Genomic DNA, 27,676 nt, shown 5'->3' with positions numbered 1-27,676 from the left:
TGCTGCTAGAACTCTGTGTGGCATTGACCTGATCTCTAATCTGAGCTGCTGTTAACCTGCGATTTCTGAGGCTGGTGACTCAGATAAACTTATCCTCCGCAGCAGAGGTGACTCTTGGTCTTCCTTTCCTGGGGCGGTCCTCATGTGAGCCAGTTTCATTGTAGCATTTGATGTTTTTTGCCACTGCAATTGGGGACACTTTCAAAGTTTTCCCAATTTTTTGGACTCACTGACCTTGATTTCTTAAAGTAATGATGGCCACTCATTTTTCTTTACTTAGCTGCTTTTTTTCTTGCCATAATACAAATTCTAATAGTCTATTCAGTAGGATTATGAGCTGTGTAAACCCGACAGGGCACACTTGCGAAGTGAAAACTATTTCTGATGACTACCTCTTGAAGCTCATCAAGAGAATGCCAAGAGTGTACAAAGCAGTAATCAAAGCAAAAAGTGGCTACTTTGTATACTGTCTTTATTTATAACAGGGAAAAGGGAAAGGGGAAACATAAAATGAGGTGTAGCAAGCATTGAAATTACTTATTTTACAATTTTTGTCATTTTTTTAACAAACAATAGGCTTTAGATATAATTTGAAAGGCAACATTAAAATAAATAAATAAATAAATAAAAATATACAACTCCAAGATTCCTAGCAACTATTACTATGCAAAAGAAACATACTACAAATATAAGGCAAATTTTGCAAACAGTAAGAAAATTAAAACAACTAATAAATGTAGAAAAACAAAACAAAAAGAGAATAACATCAAAGGTCGTATATCTTAAGGGTTGGGTTAAATTTAAGAGACCACAGATACCACCTCTCAGCATATCTAGAAAAGTTACCTTCCTTCAGGGCTATGTTGTACTTATATATGTTGTGTAAGGAAACCCTATCTATAACTTCTTGTATTGAGGGGACATCTATTTCCTTCCATTTGGACGCTAGTAAAGATTTAATGATCAAAAGAATATGGCAAGTAATTTGTTTACACTGCTTTTTCAACTCCTCCAAACCAATAGATAGGAGAACTAGCTCAGAGGTTAAATGAATTCTAACTGAGGTCACCGTATATATAAGATGTTCTGTGTCTTTCCATAGGGTACCCAACAAAGGACAACTCTAAAAATATGGAAAAAAAGAGCCAGTACAGCCACAACCCCTCCAACAAAGACTTGAATTAGAGGATGAGATGACATTCAATCTCTGAGGCGTATAATACCATCTACTAAGTAATTTATAGTGTGTTTCCTGCAAATTAGCACAAGCACAATTCATATATGTGTTTCAAGGATGTTTGCCATCGTTTAAGCGAGAATGAGCAATCCAGATCTCTTTCCCAAGATTTCATATACTGTAATTTAGTCAATTGGAGATCATCATTGAATATTCTGTAAATGTTACTAGTTTTCCAGAAGATCTCATTAGTCGGATTGTGCAAAAGAACATTCAGTAATCTCGGAATCTTGAAGGCAGAAGTTGTTGTATCTGCCAAGAATTCACTTATCCTAACCCAATTAATCTTTTCTGTATCAGGCAGATGGTATACCTCAGCAAGAGCCTCAAATCCTAAAAGAGAATTATTTCTTAATAAATTACACATGTTTAAAATTCCCTTCTTTTTCCAACCATCTAGTTTAATACGTGGGATTAATAATTCTAATAAATCTAACGAGACCTCTTTAATCTCGCTGAGGGCTTCACCCTGGCGTAATAAAATATCTTGCAGTAATCTCCACGCTCTTATTTCTGCCTTGGTAGTCGGATTATCCACTAAACGTTTGTTTCTTTTTATTAAATATGACAAGATCACATCCCGTTTATGACGATTATGGCACAGGCCTTTCTCAATGCACATCCAACTATTGTTGAAATGATCCAGTAATGTATTTTGGGTTTGCTTGACCAAATTCGTCAAATAATAAGCTTGGATATTAGGCAAGCCAATACCTCCATTTTTCTTATGCTTAAATAAGGTAAGTTTAGAGATTCTGGGAACCTTCCCCTGCCAAACAAAAGATGAGATCTGTGCTTGTATTTTAATCAATATTTGTTTAGGGATAGTCAAGGGTAGACAACGCATTATATACAAAAGTTTTGGTAGAATGAGAGCTTTATAAGAGACTATTTTCCCTACCCAGGACTTTTCAGTGATTTTTAAGGTATTCAAAGTGGCTTGAATTACATCTAAGGCGCGCCTGACATTAACCGAAATTATTTTCTGTAAATTAGAAGGAATAATAATAAATATAGAAGCTCATTGGACGACAAGTCGAACGTAAATTCTAACTGCAAAAAATGACGTAAATGTGGGTCTAAATTATACTGCAACATTTTAGATTAGGAATGATTAGATTGATAATACCAAATATTAGAAAAATCTGTAATAATAGAACTAACACGCCGCAAAGACTCCAACGGATTGGTTAGCGTCAAAAGAATGTCATCCGCATATAATGAGATCTTGTATTGTCTTCTATTATAATGGATGCCCCTAATATTTTCATCTAATCTAATGGATTCAGCAAACGGTTCTATCATAAGGGCAAAGAGTATAGGGGACAACGGACAGCCCTGTCTAGTACCATTAGAAATACGAAACTTATTTGAAAGGAAATGATTCACCAAAATCCGTGCCGTGGGGGTAGAATATAATTTTAAAATTAAATTTAAAATTTTCCCATGAAAACCAAATTTGTCAAGAGTGGTGGACATGTAACCCCAATGAATGCGGTCAAAGGCCTTTTCGGCATCTAAGGAGAGCAAAATGGTGGGCAGTTTCTCTTTTTCTACATGGGACAAAAGATTAAGTAATCTTCTAGTACCATCTGAAGCCTATCGATGTTTAATAAATCCAACCTGATCCATATTAATTAAACTAGGGATAATTGGCAGCAATCGATTGACTATAAATGTAGAAATGATTTTGGTATCAGTATTAATAAGAGAAATGGGACTATATTTAGAAATGTTTAAAGTATTGTCTGTGCTCTTTGGGAGCAAGATAATGTTGGCTTCCAGCATTTCATCCAGGATATTTGTTCCATTCAGAAAAGAATTTATGAGCTTGGTAATATAAGGGCATAGAGTTGTATCAAATGACTTGTAGTACTCATTATTAAACCCGTCAGGACCAGGTGATTTTTCTAACTTTAACTGTTTAATAACAGTCAATACCTCCTGTTCAGTGGCAGGCTGATTAATAATGTCCAAGTCTACCTTATCAATAACAGGAAGGTGTAGTTTTTCTAAAAAGGTATTGATCAACTGTGAAGTAGGCTGAAATTGATTGGGGTTGTCTTTCAGATTATATAAATCTGAGTAGTAAGCTGCAAAAGCCTCAGCAATGTGGCCAGGATGTTTGCATAGTGAACCCGACTTGTTGTTAATCACCAGAATTGTCGTTTTTTGTCTATCTTGTTTCACCCTCCGCAACATCAATTTACTTGGTTTATTAATAGAGTGATAAAAACGTGTCTTACTAGCTAGTTGCAACCGATTGAACTCTCCAGCCAAGCAAGATCTCAATTGTAGCCACAGCTCCATTAGTTGAGAGTGAAGTCTTTGGGTTGGTCGTAGAATCTGGAGGCTCTCTACTTGTGCTATTTCCTTACTTAAAGCTTTGATTTTTTTACGATTCCTTTTGTTAAGTTCAATTAAAATCCCTCTGATAAATGCCTTATGCGCATTCCATAACAGGTGAGGTTGGATACTATCTTTGTCATTATTTTTGCAGAACTGCAACAGACCTGTCTCGATTTCTTTCCTATATTTCTTATTTTGTAATAGATAGCTTTTACATCTCCAAATTCTCAGACAATTATTGGGGAACACTTCATTAATTTCAAAAATTATTGGGGAATGATCCGACCAGGTTCTCAAGCCTATTTGCATGGATGTAAAAAAATTAATAGGGGCAATAGGAGTAAGGACTAAATCAATTCTGGAAAAAGATTGGTGTGAATGAGAATAAAATGTGTACTCCCTAGATGTTGTATTCAGGCAGCGGAAAACATCCAATAACTCCTCCTTTGCCCAACCAAGAATCTAGAGTCTGGAATCTAAGTCTAGTAGTAGAAGTGGCGTCAACTAACTTATTTGGGATTACATTAAAGTCTCCGAATAGAATTAAAACACCCTGTGTTTTTTCTTTTAGAACTGGCATGAGTCTGTTTAGAAAATGGATCTGGCCAGTATTAGGTGCATAAAGAGTAACAAGAGTGTAAAGAACGTTATTAATTTTACATACCAGAATAATATATCAACCAGAACCATCCTCATGCTTATCTATAAGTTCAAAGGACACAGAGACTCTAATCAATATCATAACTCCCGCCTTTTTCTTTTCGCCACATGACAAGAATTTATGGGGAAAATGTTTATTCTCAAATCTAGGGATAGCAACTCTTTTAAATTTGGTTTCCTGAACACCTATGACGTCCAATTTACTTTCAGTAAGATACTTCCAAAGCATGAATCGGCGCTGAGGAGAGTTCAGACCCTTGACATTATATGATCCAATTTTGATTGTCATTAACGAAAAGGATAAGTCAGGTTAACAAAATTACTGAATGCAAACATATGAAACATAGCAAAGTCTCTGAAACAATCAGCATCCTGGAGAAAAAAGAAAACCTGCAAAGGAGGGAAATAAAATGTAAACAGCACACACACAAAAAACAATATTAAAGTCACTATAAATGAAACAGTAAATATCACCATCTTCTTAGCCTCTTTTATTCAGATGGAGTTACAAATCCTCGACTGTCAAGGAAAACTCCTATGGGAACAGAGTCAATAGGCCAAAGTCCTGCCATACTCTTTCTTGGTAATGGTTGATGGTTGTGGTTGAAGGAACTTCTCCTCTTCCACTCCTCTCATGCCTCCATCCTAAGATAGTTTTCATGTACCTAAAGGAGGAGGGAAAGGGAGAAAAAAACAACAAACTAGATCCTGTAAGGAAGCTGCATAAACCGGAAACTAGTAAGAAAAAAGATATTCCGTATCAGGCACAGCAAAAATTCAGATAGAAGCTCCAAGATAATCTTTTAAGAACTTCATGCCCTCTTCTGAAGATGTAATTGTCTTGCCATTATGTTGTATAAGACGCTTAGTAGGGAATCCCCACCTATATAGAATTTTCTGTTGCCGCATGAGTTCAGTGACTTTCGCATATGACTTTCGCTGTTGAAGTGTTTCTCTTGATAGGTCTGCAAAAAATGTTAGTGTCTCGTATGGAGGTGGCAAGATGTTATGAAGTCTCAAATAATTAAAGATTTTTTTCTTTAACATGGAAGAAATGGATCCGTAAGATAGTATCTCTAGGAAGCTCTGACGAGATATGCCTAGGTTTTGGCAGCCTATGAGCTCTGTCTATGATGATTTCTGACTCCGGCACATCAGGCAAAATCTTTTTAATCATCCGTGAAATATAACCAAGCAATTAATTCTGTTTTATATTTTCAGGGATCCCGCGTATTTTAATGTTATTACGACGATTGCGATCCTCCAAATCTGCCAATTTAAGTTTCAGAAAAGTGATTTCCTTCATTTGGTCAGATTGTTCATTTTTTACAGTAATAGTGTCTTTTTTCAGAGTGGCAATGTCGGATTCATTTTTGTCAATCCTTTTATAGCACAAAAGTCCAGGGACTGCTTAATTTCCCCAAATTCCATCTGGAAATCAGATTTTATTTGGCTCCTAAATGCTGCAAAAGAGTCTTCAAATAATTTCGGCAGAGAATTGATATCAAAAGTGAGAGGAACATTAGTTGGTGAAAGGTTAGTATCCAACATACAAGCTTCAAAAGATAAACTATCATCCATTTTCATCCGCCTTTTATCTGGGCTGTTAGTAGGAGTAGACAGCCCAGATCTGGAGTCATGCCCTGCTGACGGAGCAATCGTATCCCATTCCAAGTCTCTGTCTTTTTTGTTGTCTGGTCTCTTTTGCTTAACAGGAATATTAGATTTAACACCAGTAGCATGTGATGAAATTAATGGTTTCTTGTCTTGAGGTTTCATTGGTCTAGACATGTTAGAATAATATATGCCAATTCACTTGTCTGCAGTAATAAAAAAAAAAAAAAGAAAAGTAAACAAGACTCCCCCAAAAATATGAGGAAAAAAAAAATAAAAAAATGTGTTTTTTATATTTTTAAATAAAGATGACAAAAATGCAGTAAGATCAGCATTAAACTTCTCAAAAAAATGAACTACACAGTTTTTTGACAGGGCACGCCTCAGTACAAAAGAGGAATAGTAAAACCGGTGTAACTATCCTGTCAGTATTATGAATACAGCCCGAGGGTCAGAAATTCTTCAGTGAAAAAAAGAAAACGCTAAATTAAGCTCAAACTGTAAAATATTCACTGTTTAGTTAATATCCAGACGAGAGGAAGATGATATGATATGATATTAGCATATATGTTCATCAAATGTCCAAGATGGCCGCCGTGTCAGTTGCAGAAACACTCACAAAAAATAATTAGTCAGTTAATAATTAGAAGTCCAAAATCCAATATTTGTCCTCACAAATAGAAATTGTATAGAAAAAATAAATTTTTGAGAAACCACAGTCACTTTTTTACTTATCTTTTTCACACACGACAGTCACTAGTGATTTACAGAAAATGGCATTTTTCAGAAATAGCAGAAAATGGATGAAAAGTACCACAACCTTTGCTATACCACTTCAGAAGAAGATATCCGGCTGTTCCAGTGAAATAAGTAGCGTTTTTTTTACAGAATTTTGTTGATTTTGAGAGAAATATGACAGGAGCAGATAAACAACACGTCTTACATGACTGGCAGTTAGGCCACGCCCCAAAAAAAGTGGCTACTTTGAAGAACCTGGAATATAAGACCTTTTCAGTTGTTTCACACTTTTTTGTTAAGTATTTCATTCCACATGTGTTAGTTCATAGTTTTGATGCCTTCAATTTGAATCTACAATTTTCAGTCATGAAAATAAAGAAAACTCTTTGAATGAGCAGGTGTGTCCAAACTTTTGGGCTGTACTAAATTTATTTATACTTTGCTTATATAGCACCATCATATTCCACCGCACTTTACAGACATCATCACTGTCACCATTGGGTCTCACAATCTAAAATTGCTATCAGTATGTTTTTGTAGTGTGGGAGGTAACCAGAGAAAACCCACACAAACCCAGGGAAAACCTACAAATTCTTTGCTGATGTTGTCCTTGATGGGACTTGAACCGGAGGACCCCCGTGCTGAACAGCGATAGTGTGCCACCATGCTACATAGTCACTGAATGCTTTACTCATGGCATGACACAAGACTCAATTAATCTCACCTTTTCTTCCAGATGTCCCAAGCATTCTAAAGGGACTTCATCAGAGAAAATAACTTTTGCTGTAAGCACAGGGATTTTACTGCAGAGGACTCTGGTAAAGTTATTTAGTCTGATGAAGCCTCTTCATACTGTTAGGGAATGATTGCCTGAAGAAAAAAAGGTGAGCTCTACCATGAGTCCTGAGTATTTTTAAGGCTGGGGCCACACGGGGATTACTGCGATCCCCTCGCATGACACTCTGCTCCCGCTGGCAGTACAGCAGAGCCGAGTGTCATGCTAGTGTCCCTGCGACTGAGGTCTGACTGTGCGAGCGGACCTCAGCTGCGGGGGGCGGGCCGGCGATGCGGAGGGGAGGGAAGGATTTCTCTCCCTCTCTCCTCCATAGCCGGCTATTATTCTTGCTCTGCACTCGTGGTACACCGGTGTAACGTGAGTGCAGTGCGATTTTTCTCTCGCCCCATACACTTGAATGGATGCGAGAGAAAGTTTCGCATTACAGTCACAGCATGCTGCGATTATTTTCTCAGCCCTAATCGGACCGAGAAAACAATCGCTCATGTGCGCTGACACACAGGCTAATATTGGTCCGAGTAGAATGCGATGTTTTATCGCACTCCACTTGCACCGTTTTTCTCGCCGTGTGTCTTAGGTCTAACAGTAAAGCATCCTGAGACCATTTATATGTGGGGGCTTTTTATCCAAGGAAGTGGGATAACTCACAATTTTGGCTAAGAACACTGCAGTGACTAAATGGCATCTGAACATCCTCCAAGAGCAACTTCTCCCAATGATTAAGTGATGGGCAGACCCGGACTGTAAAACTGTGGATCCAGATTTATGTGTGCTCAAAAGTACTTGTGCACCGACCCCGGGCCCGGAGTTCTTAGGGAACTACGGGTAACTAAAAAAAAAATGAAGGAAAAATAATGGAAAAAAAAGGAAAAACCAGGTGCGTTATACTTACCAATCTCCCTCGCGGCTGTAACACTTCTGAGGCCGCTCATTATCCTTTATATATACAGTCATGGCCAAAAGGTTTGAGAATGCTACAAATATTAATTTTTACAACGTCTACTGCTTAAGTTTTTCTAATGGCAATTTGCATATACTCCAGAATGTCATAAAGAGTGATCAGCTTAACAGCAATTACTTGCAAAGTCAATATTGGCTAAGAAAATGAACTTTAACCCCCAAAACACATTTCAACATCATTGCATTCCTGCCTTAAAAGGAGCACCTAACATTGTTTTAGTGATTGTTCCATTAACACAGGTGTGGGTGTTGATGAGGACAGGGCTGGCGATCAATCAGTCATGATTAAGTAAGAATGACACCACTGGACACTTTAAAAGGAGGCTGGTGCTTGGTATCATTGTTTCTCTTCAGTCAACCTTGGTTATCTCTAAAGAAACACGTGCAGCCATCATTGCTCTGCACAAAAATGGCCTAACAGGGAAGAGTATCGCAGCTACAAAGATTGCACCTCAGTCAACAATCTATCGCATCATCAAGAACTTCAAGAAGAGAGCTTCCATTGTTGCCAAAAAGGATCCAGGGCGCCCAAGAAGGACCAGCAAAAGCCAGGACCGTATCTTAAAACTGTTTCAGCTGCGGGATCGGACTACCAGCAGTGCCGAGCTAGCTCAGCAATGGCAGCAGGCTGGTGTGAGTGCTTATGCACGCACTGTGAGGCGGAGACTGCTTGAGCAAGGCCTGGTTTCAAGGAGGGCAGCAAAGAAGCCACTTCTCTCCAGAAAAAACATCAGGGACCGACTGATATTCTGCAAAAGGTACAGGGAGTGGACTGCTGAGGACTGGGGTAAAGTCATTTTCTCAGATGAATCCCCTTTTCGATTGTTTGGGACATCTGGAAAACAGCTTATTAGGAGAAGAAGAAGTGAGCGCTACCACCAGTCTTGTCTCATGCCAACTGTTAAGGATCCTGAAACGATTCATGTGTGGGGTTGCTTCTCAGCCAAGGGAATTGGCTCACTCACAGTCTTGCCTAAAAACACAGACATGAATAAAGAATGGTACCAGAATGTCCTCCAAGAGCAACTTCTCCCAACTGTCCAAGAGCAGTTTGGCGCCCAACAATGCCTTTTCCAGCATGATGGAGCGCCTAGCCATAAAGCAAAGGTGATCACTAAATGGCTCATGGAACAAAACATAGAGATTTTGGATCCATGGCCTGGAAACTCCCCAGATCTTAATCCCATTGAGAACTTGTGGGCAATCATCAAGAGACGGGTGGACGAACAAAAACCAACAAATTCTGGCAAAATGCAAGCATTGCTTATGCAAGAATGGACAGCTATCAGTCAGGATTTGATCCAGAAGTTGATTGAGAGCATGCCAGGGAGAATTGCAGAGGTCCTGAAGAAGAATGGTCAACACTGCAAATATTGACTTGCTGCATTAACTCATTCTAACTGTCAATATAACCTTTTGGTACTCATAATATGATTGCAATTATATTTCTGTATGTGATGTAAACATCAGACAAACACAATTAAAAACCAGAGGGCAACAGATCATGTGACAATATAATTTTGGTGTCATTCTCAAAACTTTTGGCCATGACTGTATATGCATTGCTTTCCCCACCAGATTAGTAATGGAGGGTCTCATAGACGCCTCTTGCTTAGTGGCAACTGTGAGCTGTCATTAACTCCTTATTACTCCATTTGCCACTGCACCAGTGCAATTTGGTTAAGCCAGGCAATGTTCCGGGATTGACACATCTACTGGATGCAACAATCCTGGGCTGCTGCAGTCTATTTTTAGACTTGGGGGGGAGGGGGGGTTAAATAAGAGCCTCCCCAGCCTGAGAATATCAGCTGTTGGCTTTATCATGGCTGGGTATCAAAATTGGGGGTATCGCATGCTAGTTTTTTTTTTTTAAACTATTTAAATAATAAAAAAAAAAGCATATGGTGCCTCTTATTTTGATACACAGTCAAGGTAAGCACACGGCTGGGGGCTGCAGTCTGTAACGGTATGCTTTATCTGTGCTGTGTATTATACTATGGGGACCTAAGTCAACGTTTTAATTTATTTTAACACGAATATACATACACAGATGGCGTGTGTGATGCCAAGCAGTCAGACACGCTGTCACACAGGGTGGGGGCGCTGACTGACTGCAACCAATTAGAGATGCAGGGACTGCTGGTGGGCGTGGAAAGCAGTGCATTTGTATGAAGGATAATGAGCGGCCTCGGAAGTAGTATGAGCGCCCTGGAAGTAGTGTTACTGCTGCACAGGAAGCTGGTAAGTATAACTCTCCTGTTTTTACTTTTCTCTCTTTTATTTTTCCTTTATTATTACCCGAGTTGCCGGATCCGGATAGTTACCCAGAGTTTCCCGAGAACTGTTAGCCCAGAGTCAGTGAATGGGTACTTTTGAACCCACGCGGATTCGGACTTTTACAGTCCGGGTCCGCCCATCACTAGTCTTAACATAAGACCTGCAGCTTACTTCCTATTGATTAATCATTTCTCCAAAGGTGGAGACCGTGAAGCTGACAGGAACTGGGCGCGTGGCTCACGTGACATCACAACCTCGTGATTCCTGGGAACGCGAGCACAGACACTGCTGGACCGGTGCTGGTACAAAAGGCGAGTATAAGATTTTTTTTTTTTAATTGGGGGAAACATGCAATGAGAAAGGGCTGTCCTAGAAGTGGACAACCCCTTTCTGAATATATCACAAATGAGAAATGGCTATCTAGAAATGTACACATTTATTTTTTGTGATTGCAGCTGGACTTTTCCAAATCAGTTACCTTTTCACTAGATTGTCCTCATGCTATCACTGTTGTATTGGGAAAACTATGACTATTTAGTGCGTTATTACAGTTGTCCAGCTATGAAAAATAGTTGTTTTCCTTATGCCAAAATCTTACTCCAATCTCTGATTCGAGAAAGTTTTATTGGGAGGGACCCATGGAGGTGAATGCCACTTCGCACGTAGCCTGAGTTATTAAGAGCATGCACCTCTTAATGAATCAGGTGCCTCTTACTCCACCACGCCACCTCATCAAAACTGGTGTGAAAAATGCCGGTCTTGATGAATCAGGACCATACCCTTTACTGTCTCCATTATGACTCACTATTTAAATTCACTTTTCCCGTTGGAGAACATACCAGGACTTAGACCTAGGAGACAACACTAATTACTGTTCTCGTATGATTTTATCATTGTACTTTATTTTAAATATATCAGATTTCACTATTTGTAACCACTAGTTTCATTTGCATCTCTTTCAGGTACCCTCAAGTTGCTCTTTTGGATTTCCTTGTGAGTAATGTCTCTGTGGGCTTTGCTGTATCTCGGAGAATTACATTCCAGCTGGACATTTCAGGTGGTGGTGGAGCTACTGCAGGTGTGAGAAGCAACATTGAAGTGCTAGTATCTGATCATGACCTCAAAGCTATTATCCCACTTGTAAAGGTACAGTAATACGTCTCTGTTTTTCCGGTGTAATCATTATTATGCATAATCTAGCTACATGACTGAAGTGAACATTAAAGGGGTGGTTCACCTATTTTTTTATTTTCTCTATGGGTTTAACTTACTATTTTAGGTGTTTTCTTCATTGGCCTCTATTTCCAGTTCTGGCACTGAGCGGCGCTATCCTGCACGCTCAGTGCCGGTCACATGACCCCCTGGTGCTGCGGCCGCTAGTATCCTCTTACGTCCCGTCAAGTTCCGGGCTCTCAAACTAGACTGGTACGTCAGAGGATGCTGGCGCCACTCACAGTGATTGACTGGGCTGTGGGCGGTGACTACCGCACTTCACAGCCCAGAATCGAGGGGAGGATCTGGAGGGCACCAGTGTGGAACAGTGAAGAGGGCTGAGCGTCCAGCAGATTGGTGAGGCACGGGACTCCAGTGTGGAGTACAGGGGGGGGGTTCTTTAGCTGTATCCCCCCCGTCACGTAAGTATCTGATCTCACTCTCCACCCGCCCGCTCTGCTCCGATGTCAGGAGAACGGGTGGTGTGATCATGTGCTCCTCCCACCAGCACTACAGGACGCAGCAAGACACTGACAAGCTGGTGACATGCAGCACCGCATGTGTCAGAGCAGGGCATATCACCGCTCTGCTCTGTCACCTGTCCTGCTGCATGGGACCAACTGTCTCTACTCTGTCACCTGCACCACAAGTCACAGAGTGGAGCAAGTTGGTGACCGAGCACCACTCTCCCCCTCTTTTACCCCCCTCTCTTCCCCCCTCTCTCCCCCCTCTTTTATCCCCCTCTCCCACCCTCTCTCTTCTCCCCCCCCCTCTCTTCTCCCCCCTCCCCCTCTCTTCTCCCCCTCTCCCCCTCTCTTCTTTCCTCTCGCTCTCTCTCTTTTACTCTCTCTCTCTTTTACTCTCTCTCTTTTTCCCTCTCGCTCTCTTTTTCCCTCTCACTCTTTTTCCCTCTCGCTCTCTCTCCTTTTCCCTCTCGCTCTCTCTCTTTTTCCCTCTCGCTCTCTCTCTTTTTCCCTCTCGCTCTCTCTTTTTCCCTCTCGCTCTCTCTTTTTCCCTCTCGCTCTCTTTTTCCCTCTCGCTCTCTCTTTTTTCCCTCTCGCTCTCTTTTTCCCTCTCGCTCTCTCTTTTTCCCTCTCACTCTCTCTTTTTCCCTCTCGCTCTTTTGCCTCTCTTTTTCCCTCTCGCTCTTTCTTTTTCCCTCTCGCTCTTTTCCCTCTCGCTCTCTCGCTCTTTTCCCTTTTGCTCTCTCGCTCTTTTCCCTCTCGCTCTCTCGCTCTTTTCCCTCTCGCTCTCTCGCTCTTTTCCCTCTCGCTCTCACGCTCTTTTCCCTCTCGCTCTCTCGCTCTTTTCCCTCTCGCTCTCTCGATCTTTTCCCACTCGCTCTCTCGCTCTTTTCCCTCTCGCTCTCTCGCTCTTTTCCCTCTCGCTCTCTCGCTCTTTTCCCTCTCGCTCTCTCGCTCTTTTCCCTCTCGCTCTCTCGCTCTTTTCCCTCTCGCTCTTTCGCTCTTTTCCCTCTCGCTCTCTCGCTCTTTTCCCTCTCGCTCTCTCGCTCTTTTCCCTCGCTCTCTCCTGGCATGGTAAGTACAGAAATCTCTCGATCGTGGAGGGGTGAGAGGGAGTAATAAACATGGAGTCCCTAATATGTCTGTATATTTATTTCTAATAAAGTATTTTTCTCTGTGTAATGTCCTTTTTTTTTTTTTTTTTAACCCTTTATTGGAGATTCTTAATGGCCGGGTCAAACTTGGCCTGACATTAAGAATCTCAGGCTATATACCAGCTGGTTAAACATAGCTGGTATTAACCCCTTATTACTCAGCGTGCCACCTGGCAGCAGGGCCACTGGAAGAGTTGGATATAGCGCCAGAAGATGGCGCTTCTATGAAAGCGCCATTTTCTGGGGTGGCTGTGGACTGCAATTCGCAGCAGGGGGGCCCAGAAAGATTGGGCCACCCTGCGCTGCGGATTCCAATCCCCAGCTGCCTAGTTGTACCTGGCTGGACACAAAAAAATGAGCGAAGCCCATGTTATTTATTTTTTTATTTTTTAAATTATTTCATGAAATTCATGAAATAATTTAAAAAAAAAAAAAAAAAGGGCTTCCCTATATTTTTGGTTCCCAGCTGGGTACAAATAGGCAGCTGGAGGTTGGGGGCAGCCCGTACCTGCCTGCTGTACCTGGCTAAGGTACAAAAAATATGGCAAAGCCCACGTCATGTTTTTAGGCAATAACCTTTAAAAAAAAAAAAAAGGGCTTCCCTGGATTTTCCATTGCTAGTGAAGGTAACACCAAGCAGCGGGGGTAAGCAGCCAGTAGCTGCTTGGGTTACCATTAGCAAGAGAAAATGCAGCGGGAGCCCACACTGTTTTTTGTACCCTCAACCCTAGGGTTAGGGTGTTTGTTTGTTTGTTTTTTTTTTATTTTTAATGAATTTTTTTAAAAAAAAAATCGACATGGGCTTCGCCCATCGAGCACCGGAGCATTTTACTGCTCACTCATGCCTACTCCTGACCACAGCGCCAGCAGAACAAGTAATCAGATGACTCCAGTGTCGGCCGATTACTTGTTCTGTGTCCCCCTGCATCCATCGCAGCGTGTGCGGGCTGTGAGGTCACCTGAGTTCAGTCCAGCACTGGAGTCAGCTGATCTGAACTCAGCTGAACTCCAACCCGCACACGCTGCGATGAATGCAGGGGGGCACAGAACAAGTAAGGCCAAAGCCACACGGCGAGAAAATCGGTGCGAGTGGAGTGCGATAAAACATCGCATTCCATTCGGACCAATATTAGCCTGTGTATCAGCGCACATGAGCGATTATTTTATCAGCCCTAATCGGACCGAGAAAACAATCGCAGCATGCTGCAATTGTAATGCAAGACTCTTTCTCTTTTACCCATTCAAGTGTATGGGGTGAGAGAAAAATCGCACTGCACTTGCGGTACATCGGTGTACCACGATTGCAGAGCGAGAATCGCAATAGCCGACTACGGAGGAGAGATGGAGAGAAATCCCTCCCACCCCTCCTCAGTGCCGGCCCGCCCCTCCTGAGTGCCGGACCACCCCCCCCCGCAGCTGAGGTCCACTTGTACAGTCAGACCTCAGTCGCAGGGACACACGCATGACACTCTTCTCTGCTGTACTGCCAGCGTGAGCCGAGTGTCATGCGAGGGGATCGCAGTAATCCCCGTGTGGCCCCAGCCTGATCGGCCGACACTGGAGTCTGTTGATCTGAACTCAGCTGAACTCCTGACCACACAGCCCACACACTGTCACACGTGATCGGCAGCAGGCAGTGACTGCTGTTAACCTGCATCCATTGCAGCGTGTGCTGGCTGTGAGATCAGGAGTCAGCGGACTCCAGTGCTGGCCGATAAATTCTGTGTCCCGCTGCAGAAGGATCTGAAAAATAACGGTTGCATGCGTTGCACATTTAATCCACAGGATCCGGTTATATGCTGCTGCAGGTACGATGTTGTTCGTCGTTCCTGCGGCAGCACACATCGCTATGTGTGACACCGCAGGAGTGAGGAACCTCACCTTACCTGCGGCCGCCGGCAATGAGGAAGGAAGTAGGTGGGCGGCATGTTCGTCCCGCTCATCTTCGCCCCTCCTCTTCGATTGGGTGGCCGCTTAGTGACGTTGCTGTGACGCCGAACGAAATGCCCCCTTAGAAAGGAGGCGGTTCGCCGGTCACAGTGATGTCGCTAGGCAGGTAAGAAGTGTGACGGGTCCGTGCGATTTTGTGCGCTATGGGCAACGATTTGCCCGTGACACACAAACGATGGGGGCGAGTACGCACACTAGCGATCTCGCTAGCGAGATCGCAGCGTGTAAAGCGGCCTTAAGGCAAAAATCGTGTGGGGCAGATGATAATAGCCCATATTAGGGTAAAGATTTTATCCTGATTCCACAAACAGCAATCAGACTAGTTCTCTGAATCAACATCCCATCAAAAAATCTAGCACTCTTAATCTGTATTATGTGACGCCCTGGCAAAACCAGGTAGTCACAGAGGTTGTACAAATCTCTCTCAGGTACAAAACTCCACCCTCCTTGGCTCACCAACACAAAACCCACACCCAGGTGCACAACACCAGCCAGTAAAGCCTAGTCACCCCCTCATGACAATAGGGACACACCAGTGGGCGGGACCAGGCGGATGGGAGCGCCCACCTAGGGGTCCTGAGGTGTCAGGGGAGGGAACAAGTCAGTTAATTGAAGTTGAGGGTCTAGTCTGGACAGTTGACAATAGAGGAGTGTGAAGTGCAGTGGAGTCAGGGGTTGGGGCCCCTGGACTAGGTGGCAGATGGCAAGCAGGACCACAGGCGACGGAGATCCGGTCGCGGGAGACATAAAGTGGACCAGGACAGGGTTGTAGCCCGCCGGTGCCGACAGCGGGAATCCGGTCCGGAGGCCGTGCACGTGTCGGGGTACCTGGACCCTAGGGCGAAGAAGGTTGCAAGCCGCTTGTCAATTGACCATCCGGGGACGAGGTTTCAGGCCTTGTTCTACAGAAGCCCAGAGAGCGAAACGGAAGCCCAACGACGCTGGGGATAGGGTGTCCATCAGAACCCACAGAGATCCCAAGGGTCAGATTTCGCGGGCCACAGCTCCCAACATACACAGTACCGGGAGTGGACTTCCCCGTTCCAAGCGGAGTTGTCCCAGTGAAGACACAAACACTGAGTGCAGGAGGAAGGGACCCCTGTTTGCTACACCCGGGTGTGGGACCCGAATACACCTGCCGGAGGCGACTGGTCACTGGCAATTTGGCATCCCCGGTCCGACCCTGCATGACCCTTTCCGCAGCCATTACTCCTGTACACCTGGGCCCCGGGACTACACCTCCCCTACCCGTGGAGGGATTCCATCCTGCTGCCCCACTCCATCAGCCCCGGGTGTCCCATCACCAGGCAGCGGCGGTGCTACCCACTCTCACCGCAACCCACGGGTGGCATCACTGACAAATCAATCCCCTGTAAATACCCCCCTTCCTACGGTTGTGAGGACGGACGGCTGTGCGCGCCCGGGTCCATCTACCACTCGAGCCGCAGTAACGAACCCAGATCCGAACAGCCCCTGCAGCGGCCCGGCCCCCGTCCGCAAAAACCCGAACCTGGCGTCACGAACAGGATTCTTACCCTATCTACTAACGTGGGTGAAGTGCAACTTTCCTGAACTGTAAACCGTGAAACGCTCCAAAATTTTTGGACTGCCGCCATCTTACCCACCATATTTGGCGCCAAAAACAACAACTACGCCATCTTCCCCAAAAAGGGCTGCAGCTGAAGCCCCGCCACTTAAGAACGCGGGCGGAACCTGGTGATTCCCTCAGCAGGAAGTTGCAAAGGACAGTGGGTCCAGCGAGACTGCTGTCGAAAACTAAGGGGGAAAGACCGGAAAGATGTCGGCGCCTGATGGTGATGGTGGAGCTGTGGCTCCCGCAGTGGTGCAGGATGACAGAGAAGCGGCAGGTCCCGCTCCGGTCCCAGGAGCGGTGGAGCCTGTAGTCCCGGCAGTTACGCAAGTTATGCTGATTACTTTACCTTACGTGCCCGGAGCTGCCTGGCTGCCCCAGTATGAAGAAGAAGATATGCACTGTCCTTGATATGTATGCAATGACTGGCAAGCAGCGCGCATCCGTGGTGCTCGGACAGCTGACGGGCGCCGCCGAGCAGGAGGTAGAGACTGGGACTGACGAGGACCGGGCCTCGTTTGCTGCCATATTTGATAAACTACAAGTAGCCTTTGAGACCCGCACGGAGGCGGAATTAAGGATGCAATTTTACAACTGCTGGCAGCGTCCACAGGACAGTATCAGAGACTACGCCCTGAGGTTACAAACCGCTCTGCGCACTCTGAGGCAGGTAGACTCTATCAACGAGCCGGAGAGCAACAAAATGCTGGTGGAGCAGTTCCTGCAGGGGCTGGGGTCAACAGAGGATCGCAAACAGCTGTGGACTTAAACTTTGCAGTCTTAAAGGACCGGGCCATAAAGGCTTTACAAACCTCTGAGGCTAGTGACTCTGTACCATCATCCTGGCCAGCCGATACCTCCCACTTGCTGGTGAAACCTCCTCTATTAGCCTTACCAGCACATGCAGTGCCAACAGCACCCCCTGGAACTCCCGGTGATCTGTCATCCCAAGTTCAACAGGTGAGCAAGCACGTCGCCAGGATCCTCGAGGCAATGCAGCTCCAGCCAAAGACCAAGCCGGCGGAGAAGATCCAGCTCGCCAACAGCCCCGAGGACATCCCCTGGATGCCGAGAAGGAGCAACAACCAGTATGGACAACCCATTTGTTACAGGTGCAACAAGACCGGCCACTACTCTCGTCGGTGTCCTTTAAACGAGCAACCCCTGAGGTCAAGGGCCAATCCTCATGAATAGATCAACCATGTCCAGCTGATTGGCACGAGCAGTATGTCAGAGGCCGCCCCATCATCTCCCTCACCGTAGACGGGATCCCGACGTTTGCACTTCTAAACACTGGCTCGCAGGTAACGACTATGCCCTATGTATTGTATAAGCGTTACTGGTCTGATGATCTCACCCCATGAGACTCTGGCCTTACCATTATTATAGCCAATGGCCTCCCAATGACCCAAGTGAGGTTTAAGGAAGTGACTCTTAAGGTGGGGCGAGTGGAGTTAGAACATCAAGGACTTATAGTGGTGCAGAATGACCCTAGTGACCGTAATCCGAAAATGGTCCTAGGAACCAATGTTATTGAAAATTGTATGGGGGAGGTATTGCACTTACTGTAGCAGCTGTCTGCCATGGCAGGAGTGGGCCGGCAGAGGGCTCTGCAACGTGAAATTTGGACCCTCCTGCAGCCCCAACAGGTGAATCTGTCTGGTGAAGAGATTGGTGGTGTGCGAGTGATGGATGTAGCACCCCTGGTAGTGCCTCCGCGAAGTGAGATTATGATTTGGTGTAGGGCAGCAGTAGGTACCCGTAGACAAGATTATCAGGCAGTGGTGGAGCCCCTGCCTTCAGAACACTGGCCCACAGTTTTGGCAGCCAGAGGAGTGATTGATGTCCGAAAGGGGAGAGTGCCCGTGAGGCAGGGCTGTGGAGTCGGTAAGCCAAACCTGCGACTCCGACTCCTCAATTTCCCTTGCACCGACTCCTGCTCCACAACTCCGACTCCAACTCTCACATATATTGCTTATATTTAAGTGAAAAATGTATTGTAGTACAATGTGAACATCAGACATTTAATCATTTGTATGATACAATAATCAAGATCAGAGCATAAAATATATCTATTGGAATACAACTTTAGAACACGAAAAACTGTAATAAATTGTAAATTTGTAATACACTATGTAATAGATTACATATATATATATATATATATATACTGTGTACATACAGTATATACACTAAGTTGGGTTGGAGGCAAAGCCGTAGCCACATAGGCAACATCTCTAACAATGCAGCAAAAACGCTGTGTGTGAATGTAGCCTTAAATCAGGAATAGAACAGCCATTTATAGGACATATCATAACTTTCCCAAATTCCTATGAAAAAATATTCAGCACATTCTGCATTGAACTACTGTACCCAATTTATTATATATTTTAGGAGTCGGAGTCGGTCCATTTTATACCGACTCCGACTGCACCAAAATGAGCTCCGACTCCACGACTCCGACTCTGACTCCACAGCCCTGTCGTGAGGGTGATAAATTGCGGAGAGGCAGAGGTTAAGCTACCCAGGTACGCCACCATTGCTAAGCTATTCACCGTAGATACACATGCCATCCAGGCAGCTGCATCCACCATCACCACACCCGACCCAGCCAGTGACAGTCCATCAAGTCAGTCAGAGGAGTGGTGTCAAGAACTACACGTGGGCACTGATTCTACACCTTCACATAATAAATAATAATAATAATCTTTATTTCTATAGCACCAACATATTCCGCAGCGCTTTACAATTCAGGAGGAACATATACATATCATATACATAAACATATACAAACAAGTAACAATTATAGAGGATACAATATTTAAAAGGAAAAAATGGCAACCCTGCTCGTGAGAGCTTACAATCTACAATGAGATGGGGGGAGGGGCAAGGTACAAGTGTTTATTTAAAATGACAATCCAGCCAGCTCATGGAGGATAGATGATGGCTTCCTGGACCAGTTGGCCAGAGCCTTGAGATGCATTTGGGTGCCATGGAGTTTGACGTGGGGTTATGTTCTGAGAAGTTGTAGAGGGATTAGGTGAAATTAGTTTGGCTAGGGAGTGTGATAGGCCACCCTAAAAAGATGCGTTTTTAGGGAGCGTCTGAAGATGAGTAAGTTGTGATTTGTCCTAACTTCTTGGGGTAGAGCGTTCCAGAGGTTTGGTGCAGCTCGGAAGAAGTCTTGGATTCGGGAGTGGGAGGTTCGAATTAGTGTGGATGTTAGTCGAAAGTCATTTGCAGAGCGTAGAGAACGGGTGGGATGATAGACAGAGAGGAGGGTGGAGATGTAGGAGGGTGCTGCACTGTGGAGAGCTTTGTGGGTGAGAACAAGCAGTTTGAATTGGATCCTGTGATATATGGGCAGCCAGTGCAATGACTGGCACAGAGCAGAGGCATCCGAGTAGCGGTTGGCCAGATAGGTAACCCTGGCTGCTGCATTAAGGATGGACTGTAGAGGGGAGAGTCTAGTTAGGGGGAGACCAATTAATAGAGAGTTACAGTAGTCAAGGCGAGAGTGGATCAGGGCCACGGTGAGGGTTTTTGTCGTATCCATTGTGAGAAAGGGGCGGATTCTAGCGATGTTCTTGAGGTGCAAGCGGCAGTTGCGGGCAAGAGATTGTATGTGGGAGGTGAAGGAGAGATCAGTGTCAAGTATAACCCCCAGGCAGCGGGCTTGCGGCCTAGGACTTATCGTTGTGCCACACACAGAGAGGGAGATGTCAGGGTTAGGAAGGTTGGGAGATGGAGGGAAAAGCAGAAGTTCAGTTTTGGAAAGGTTAAGTTTCTGATAGAGAGCAGACATGGTGTTGCAAACTGCAGTCAGGCAGTCACTTGTGTTCTGTAGCACAGCGGGGGTGAGCTCAGGGGATGAGGTGTATAGCTGTGTGTCATCAGCATAGAGATGGTACTGGAAGCCAAATCTGCTGATGGTCTGTCCAATTGGGGCAGTGTAGAGGGAGAACAGAAGAGGGCCAAGGACTGAACCTTGAGGGACCCCAACAGTGAGAGGGAGAGGAGAAGATGTGGAGCCAGCAAATGATACACTGAACGAGCGGCCAGAAAGATAGGAAGAGAACCAGGAAAGAACAGTGTCCTTTAGGCCAATAGAATGGAGCAAAGAGAGAAGGAGATGGTGGTCAACAGTGTCGAAGGCTGCAGAAAGGTCAAGAAGAATAAGCAGAGAGTGGTCACCGTTACGTTTTGCTGTCAATAGGTCATTGGTCACTTTGACAAGGGCAGTTTCTGTTGAGTGTAAAGGGCGGAAGCCAGACTGTAAAGGATCTAGAAGAGAGTGAGAGGAGAGGTAGCGGGTGAGGCGAGAGTACACCAGGCGCTCCAAGAGTTTAGAGATGAAGGAGAGATTGGAGACTGGTCTGTAGTTGCTTGTGCAGGACGGATCAAGGGAAGGTTTTTTTAATAGTGGAGTAATAACAGAGTGTTTGAGGGAGGAAGGGAAGATACCAGAAGAGAGAGAGAGATTGAAGATTTTAGTTAGGTGAGTGGTGACAACCGGAGAGAGTGTCTGGAGTAGGCGTGAGGGGAAGGGATCAGTAGAGCAAGTGGTAGGACGAGAAGAAGAGAGGAGCCTGGAGACTTCCTCCTCTGTGACTGGGTCAAATGTGGAAAGTGAGCTGGATGGGATGTGGCGAGGGATGGGATTCACAAAGCTTGGTGACTGGGAGCTGATCTCTTGGCGGATGTTTTCTATTTTCTCTGAGAAATACGAGGCCAGGTCATCAGCATGAAGGTCTGTGATAGGGGTCTGTGCTTTGGGACTGAGGAGGGAGTGAAAGGTGTCAAAGAGCTTTTTTGGATTGTTGGCTAGTGAGCAGATAAGGGTGGTGAAGTAGGTCTGTTTGGCGAGGTGAAGGGAAGAGTTGTAGGTCCTTAACATGAACTTGTAGTGGATGAAGTTTTCTGGTGTGCGGGATTTCCTCCATAGGCGCTCGGCACTCCTTGAGCATCGCTGGAGAAATCGAGTTTGTGATGTGAGCCAAGGTTGTTTTACTCGGTGTTTGGAGGCTCTGAGGGTGAGGGGTGCTACTTGGTCCAGGGTGCTTCTGAGTGTGTCATTGTAGTGCTTTACAGCCAGATTAGGTCATGAAAGTGAGGAGATAGGGGATAGTGATAAGTGTAGAGAGTCTGTAAAGCTGGTGTCACACACAGCGACAACGACGTCGCTGCTACGTCACCATTTTCTGTGACGTTGCAGCGACGTCCCGTCGCTGTCGCTGTGTGTGACATCCAGCAACGACCTGGCCCCTGCTGTGAGGTCGCCGGTCGTTGCTGAATGTCCAGCTTCATTTTTTGGTCGTCACTCTCCCGCTGTGACACACACATCGCTGTGTGTGACAGCGAGAGAGCGACGAAATGAAGCGAGCAGGAGCCGGCACTGGCAGCTGCGGTAAGCTGTAACCAGCGTAAACATCGGGTAACCAAGGGAAGACCTTTCCCTGGTTACCCGATGTTTACGCTGGTTACCAGCCTCCGCTCTTGCTGCCAGTGCCGGCTCCTGCACTGTGACATGTGGCTGCAGTATGCATCGGGTAATTAACCCGATGTATACTGTAGCAAGGAGAGCAAGGAGCCAGCGCTAAGCAGTGCGCGCGGCTCCCTGCTCTCTGAACTGTGACATGTAGCTGCAGCACACATCGGGTTAATTAACCCGATGTGTGCTGCAGGAGAGCAAGGAGCCAGCGCTAAGCGCGGCTCCCTGCTCTCTGAACTGTGACATGTAGCTGCAGCACACATCGGGTTAATTAACCCGATGTGTGCTGCAGGAGAGCAAGGAGCCAGCGCTAAGCGCGGCTCCCTGCTCTCTGAACATGTAGCACAGCGACCTTATGATCGCTGCTTCTGCTGTGTTTGACAGCTAAGCAGCGATCATAACAGCGACTTACAAGGTCGCTGTTACGTCACCGAAAATGGTGACGTAACAGCGACGTCGTTGTCGCTGTCGTTTAGTGTGAACCCAGCTTAAGTGTTTGAGAGTCAATGGCCTGTAGGTTTCTGAATGTGTGATAGGTGGGAGTGTGCTGGGGCGGACGAGGGTTTGTGAGCTTGAAGGAGAGGATGTTGTGGTCAGAGAGGGGAAGAGGTGAGTTGTCAAAGTGAGAGATTGAGCAGAGGCGGAAAAAGACCAGGTCAAGGGTGTTACCATCTTCATGTGTCTCTGAGGATGAGAGTTGTGAGAGGCCAAGGGAGGTGGTGAGAGATAGAAGCTGGCATGCAGGAGGGGAGGAGGGGCTGTTCATGGGGATGTTAAAGTCTCCTAGGATCAGGGTTGGCAATTCAGAGGACATGAAGTGTGGCAGCCACACCACAGTTCACATCACAAGGAGGGGGTCTACAGGGTAGTGCAAGAGTACGAGCAAGTTTTCCGTAAACACCCGTTAGACTTTGGGAGGATCAAAGGGGTCCAAGACTACTTTCCCACAGGTGCGCATCCACCCATCAAAGAGAGGTATAGGCCGATATCACCTGCACATTACCAGTGCGCCAAAGACATGTTGAGGAATATGAAGGAGGTTGGGGTTATCCGTGATAGTTGTAGTCCCTGGGCAGCTCCATTGGTCCTGGTAAAGAAAAAGGACGGCACCATGAGAATGTGTGTGGACTACCGGAAGATTAATCAGATCACCCACAAGGATGCATATCCTCTTCCCCGTATTGAGGAATCGCTGGCTGCATTAACTGCAAATTACTTTTCTACCCTTGACCTCACCAGTGGCTACTGGCAGGTGTACGTTGCCGAGGAAGACCGTGAGAAGACCACCTTCACTACCCCGATGGGCCTCTGCAGCATGCCCTTTGGGTTGTGCAACGCATCAGGGACCTTCCAGAGATTGATGGAGTGCTGCTTAGGACATCGCAACTTTGAAACGGTACTGGTATACTTGGATGACGTCATGGTCTATTCAAAGACGTATGAGGAACACTTGGAACATTTTGCAGAAGTCTTTGAGGCCCTCTCCAAGTACATCATGAAGTTGAAACCATCTAAGTGCCACTTGCTGAAGCCCAAGGTCCAATACCTTGGTCATGTGGTAAGCGCGGAAGGTGTAGCTCCGGATCCGGAGAAGATAACCGCCATCCAGAACTGGCAAACCCCCACTACCATCAAGGAGGTACGGCAGTTCCTGGGCCTGATGGGCTATTACCGTCGCTTCGTCAAGGGTTACACTAAGATGGCAGCCCCTATGCAAGACCTCCTTGTTGGACAAACCAAACATGGTAAAACTTCCGGTCCTCCATTCACTTGGGGCAAGGAGCAAGAAGGTTCCTTCCAGCAGATGAAGTCAGCCCTGACCAGAGAAGAGCTCTTGGCATACCCCGACTACGGTCTCCCGTTTATACTGTATACAGATGCCAGTAACATGGGATTGGGAGCTGTCCTGTCCCAGATGCATAATGGCAAGGAGAAGGTGATAGCTTATGCAAGCAGGAAGCTCCGCCCAACAGAAAGGAACGCTGGGAATTACAGTTCTTTCCAGCTGGAGTTCCTGGCACTCGTCTGGGCTGTGACGGAGAGATTTAAGCACTACCTGGCTTCTGCAAAGTTCACTGCATATACGGACAACAACCCTTTGACCCATCTAGACACAGCGAAGCTTGGGGCCCTGGAACAGCGCTGGATGGCCCGACTGGCGAACTATGACTTCACCATAAAGTACAGGGCCGGTCGGAAGAATACCAATGCTGATGCGTTGTCCAGAATGCCACATCTGCCTGATGGTAGGGTGGATGAAGATGAGTTGGAAGAAATTGAACTGCCTGCATTCCATCAACCTGCCGGTTTGGAGAACACCAGACCTTACAGCAGTCAGCAGGAGAAAGCATTCAACCCTCTACCCCATCATGGTTGGAAAGAAGCACAAGATAGAGACCCTGCAAGTCCGATTGATTAAGACGCTGATTTCCAAGGCTGATTCCAGGATGGAGCCCACTGCGCCGGCAGAGGCACAGAGGCTGTGGAAAGAGAGGGGCCGGTTGTACCTGCAGAGAGGCAAGTTGTGCAGAGGACTGATCAATCCCAAGACGCATGAGAGTATCTGCGAGATCGTAGTACCTCAAGCATACGTATCGGTGGTCTTGGAGGCCTATCATGATGGAGCTTGACACTTCGGCTGAAAGCAGTTGGAAATGCTACTACGGAAATGCTTCTACTGGGCTGGAATGAGAGAATCCATTGAAGCATGGTGTCGGGATTGTGGTCCCTGTGTGCTAAGAAGAAAGGATGGTACCAGCTAGAGGGCCCCGTTGCAGCCGATCATCACCAATTAGCCGTTGGAATTCGTCACTCTAGATCACGTCAAGCTCACACCAAGTAGGGGCGGGTATACGTATGCTCTCACAATAGTGGACCACTACTCAAGATTTATGGTCGTGGTACCCGTCAAGGATCTAACAGTCCGCACTGCAGCGAAGGTCTTCCAGGCGCACTTCTGCAGACCACATGGCTACCCAGAGAGGGTACTTACAGATCAAGGCCCTGCCTTCGAAGCAGAGATCTTCAAGGAGTTCTGCAGTCTATACGGATACAAGAATATCCGTACTACGCCATACCATGCCCAAACCAATTGGATGTGTCAGAATATGAACCACTTAGTTATCAACCTGCTTAAAACTCTACCCCTTGAAGATCGGAACCAGTGGCCTGAAAGACTGCCCGATCTGGTGGATATGTATAACCACATCCCTGTCAGTTCCACTAAGTGTACGCCTGGTTATCTTATGAGGGCGAGGCCTGGGAGATTGCCGGTAGACTTAGACATGGATATTGAGGTGCCTGAGACCATCTCTCCAACAATGGACTGGAACTCCAAACGGCAGATGCAGTACAAACAAATTCAGCAGTATGTAGAAAAGAACCTGAACCAAAGCAGAGAAAAGCAAGAGCAGCACTTTAACAAACAGGCAAAAGCTGCCCCCTTTGCACCAGGGGACGTGGTGCTGATGAGGAAAAGAAAACTGCATAAATTGGATGACCAGTGGGAGAAGGTCCCCTATGTTATACAACCCTCTGACTCTGGTAATCAGAAAACCTATCTTGTCAGTAAAGATCGAGGGAAAACTACAGCTACCATCTCTAGGGACCACTTGAAGAAGTGCCCAGAACCCCTGAAGGTCGTGGAAGAAATTCCCACTCCATCCCCGGGCGTGGAAAGAAGAAAGGAGGTGATCCACACCATCCTAGGTGATTTCCCAGTGGATTGGCCTATGCAAAATGGAGCAGTGATTGTTCCCATTCTAACGTTCCCACAACCCGTGGAAGACCCAGAACCAGAGACGTCCATTGACACAACACTAGTACATACACCTAGAGATGCACCTGCACCTATATCACGCCCCCGTAGGTCTCTACCTACAGTACCCTTCACCAGGAGTGAGGAACCCGTAGATAATTCTACCCCACAGAGCCTAGGAGTAAATTTAGGGTTGAGGAGTTATACACGCCCTAACCTAGGTCAGCCACCATTCAGATACGGGGAATGAGTGGAGCTTGTATGTTCTTGTATATAGCAATGTGTATATAAGTAAATGCTAATTAACCGTGTACTTTACCTGATTTGTTTGAAAAAGAGTAAGGTAGCGGATTCCGACTACCCTTTCCCCAGTTAAAAACCTGCTTTCCCTGTTTTAATGTTATCATGGACCATGACCTCTGGACTGGAAGAGGCAACCCAAAAACTTTCTTGGGCCTTGCAAATAAACCCCATCTACCTTCTTGTTACCCCACCACCAGGACTGTAACACCTCTGGGGAGATTGGTTGGAGGAAGGGCCTGCGGTGGAGTCGAGGCCCAGTCACCAGCAAAACCGGTGGCTAACCTCTAGGCCAAGGGTTCCGGACCGTGGAACTCTTGGGGTGGACTGGTGGGTAAGGAACTTTTACCCGAACACTATGGACACCCACAGGAACTTGAGGCGGTGTGACACCTGTGTTAGCGGTGGCACCGAGGGTGGGTTCAGGTGTTTTGGGTGGCGGGTGAAAGAGAAGGAGATAAACCGTAACGTTTAAGTGATGTGCCTCCCTAATGGGATGAAATGTTTGAAATGTTTTAAATGTTTTATATGTTACATCTTTTTCTATTACCTTTTATAGATGCAGAAAAATAAACGTCAGTGGCCGGACAGCCTGAGGACGGGCTGTATTCAACCAAGGGGGAGTGTGATGCCCTGGCAAAATCAGGTAGTCACAGAGGTTGTACAAATCTCTCAGGTACAAAACTCCACCCTCCTTGGCTCACCAACACAAAACCCACACCCAGGTGCACAACACCAGCCAGTAAAGCCTAGTCACCCCCTCATGACAATAGGGACACACCAGTGGGCGGGACCAGGTGGATGGGAGCGCCCACCTAGGGGTCCTGAGGTGTCAGGGGAGGGAACAAGTCAGTTAATTGAAGTTGAGGGTCTAGTCTGGACAGTTGTCAGTAGAGGAGTGTGAAGTGCAGTGTAGTCAGGGGTTGGGGCCCCTGGACTAGGTGGCAGATGGCAAGCAGGACCACAGGCGACGGAGATCTGGTCGCGGGAAACCTAAAGTGGACCGGGACAGGGCTGTAGCCCGCCTGTGCCGACAGCGGCAATCCGGTCCTGAGGCCGTGCACAGTCTGGGTACCTGTACCCTAGGGCGAGGAAGGTTGCAAGCCCCTTGTCAATTTGCCAGCCA

At 46.0% G+C, this 27,676-nt stretch overlaps 1 protein-coding gene across 2 annotated transcripts in view; it reads left to right on the top strand.

The window, feature by feature from the left end:
• Positions 1-27,676, top strand: part of TMEM132A (transmembrane protein 132A) — an 849,435-nt gene that overhangs the window by 284,439 nt on the left and 537,320 nt on the right. For both annotated transcript variants that reach the window (XM_075349137.1, XM_075349136.1), the window contains exon 7: positions 11,594-11,777. In XM_075349137.1, coding sequence (XP_075205252.1) covers positions 11,594-11,777 — 184 coding nt within the window. The remainder of the gene's footprint in view (positions 1-11,593; positions 11,778-27,676) is intronic.

The sequence above is a fragment of the Anomaloglossus baeobatrachus genome, chromosome 5 (genome assembly GCF_048569485.1).
Source record: "Anomaloglossus baeobatrachus isolate aAnoBae1 chromosome 5, aAnoBae1.hap1, whole genome shotgun sequence".
Taxonomy (NCBI): Eukaryota; Metazoa; Chordata; class Amphibia; order Anura; family Aromobatidae; genus Anomaloglossus; species Anomaloglossus baeobatrachus.
The sequence above is the reverse complement of the archived record's forward strand: the minus strand, read 5'-3'. Positions and strand labels throughout refer to the sequence as shown.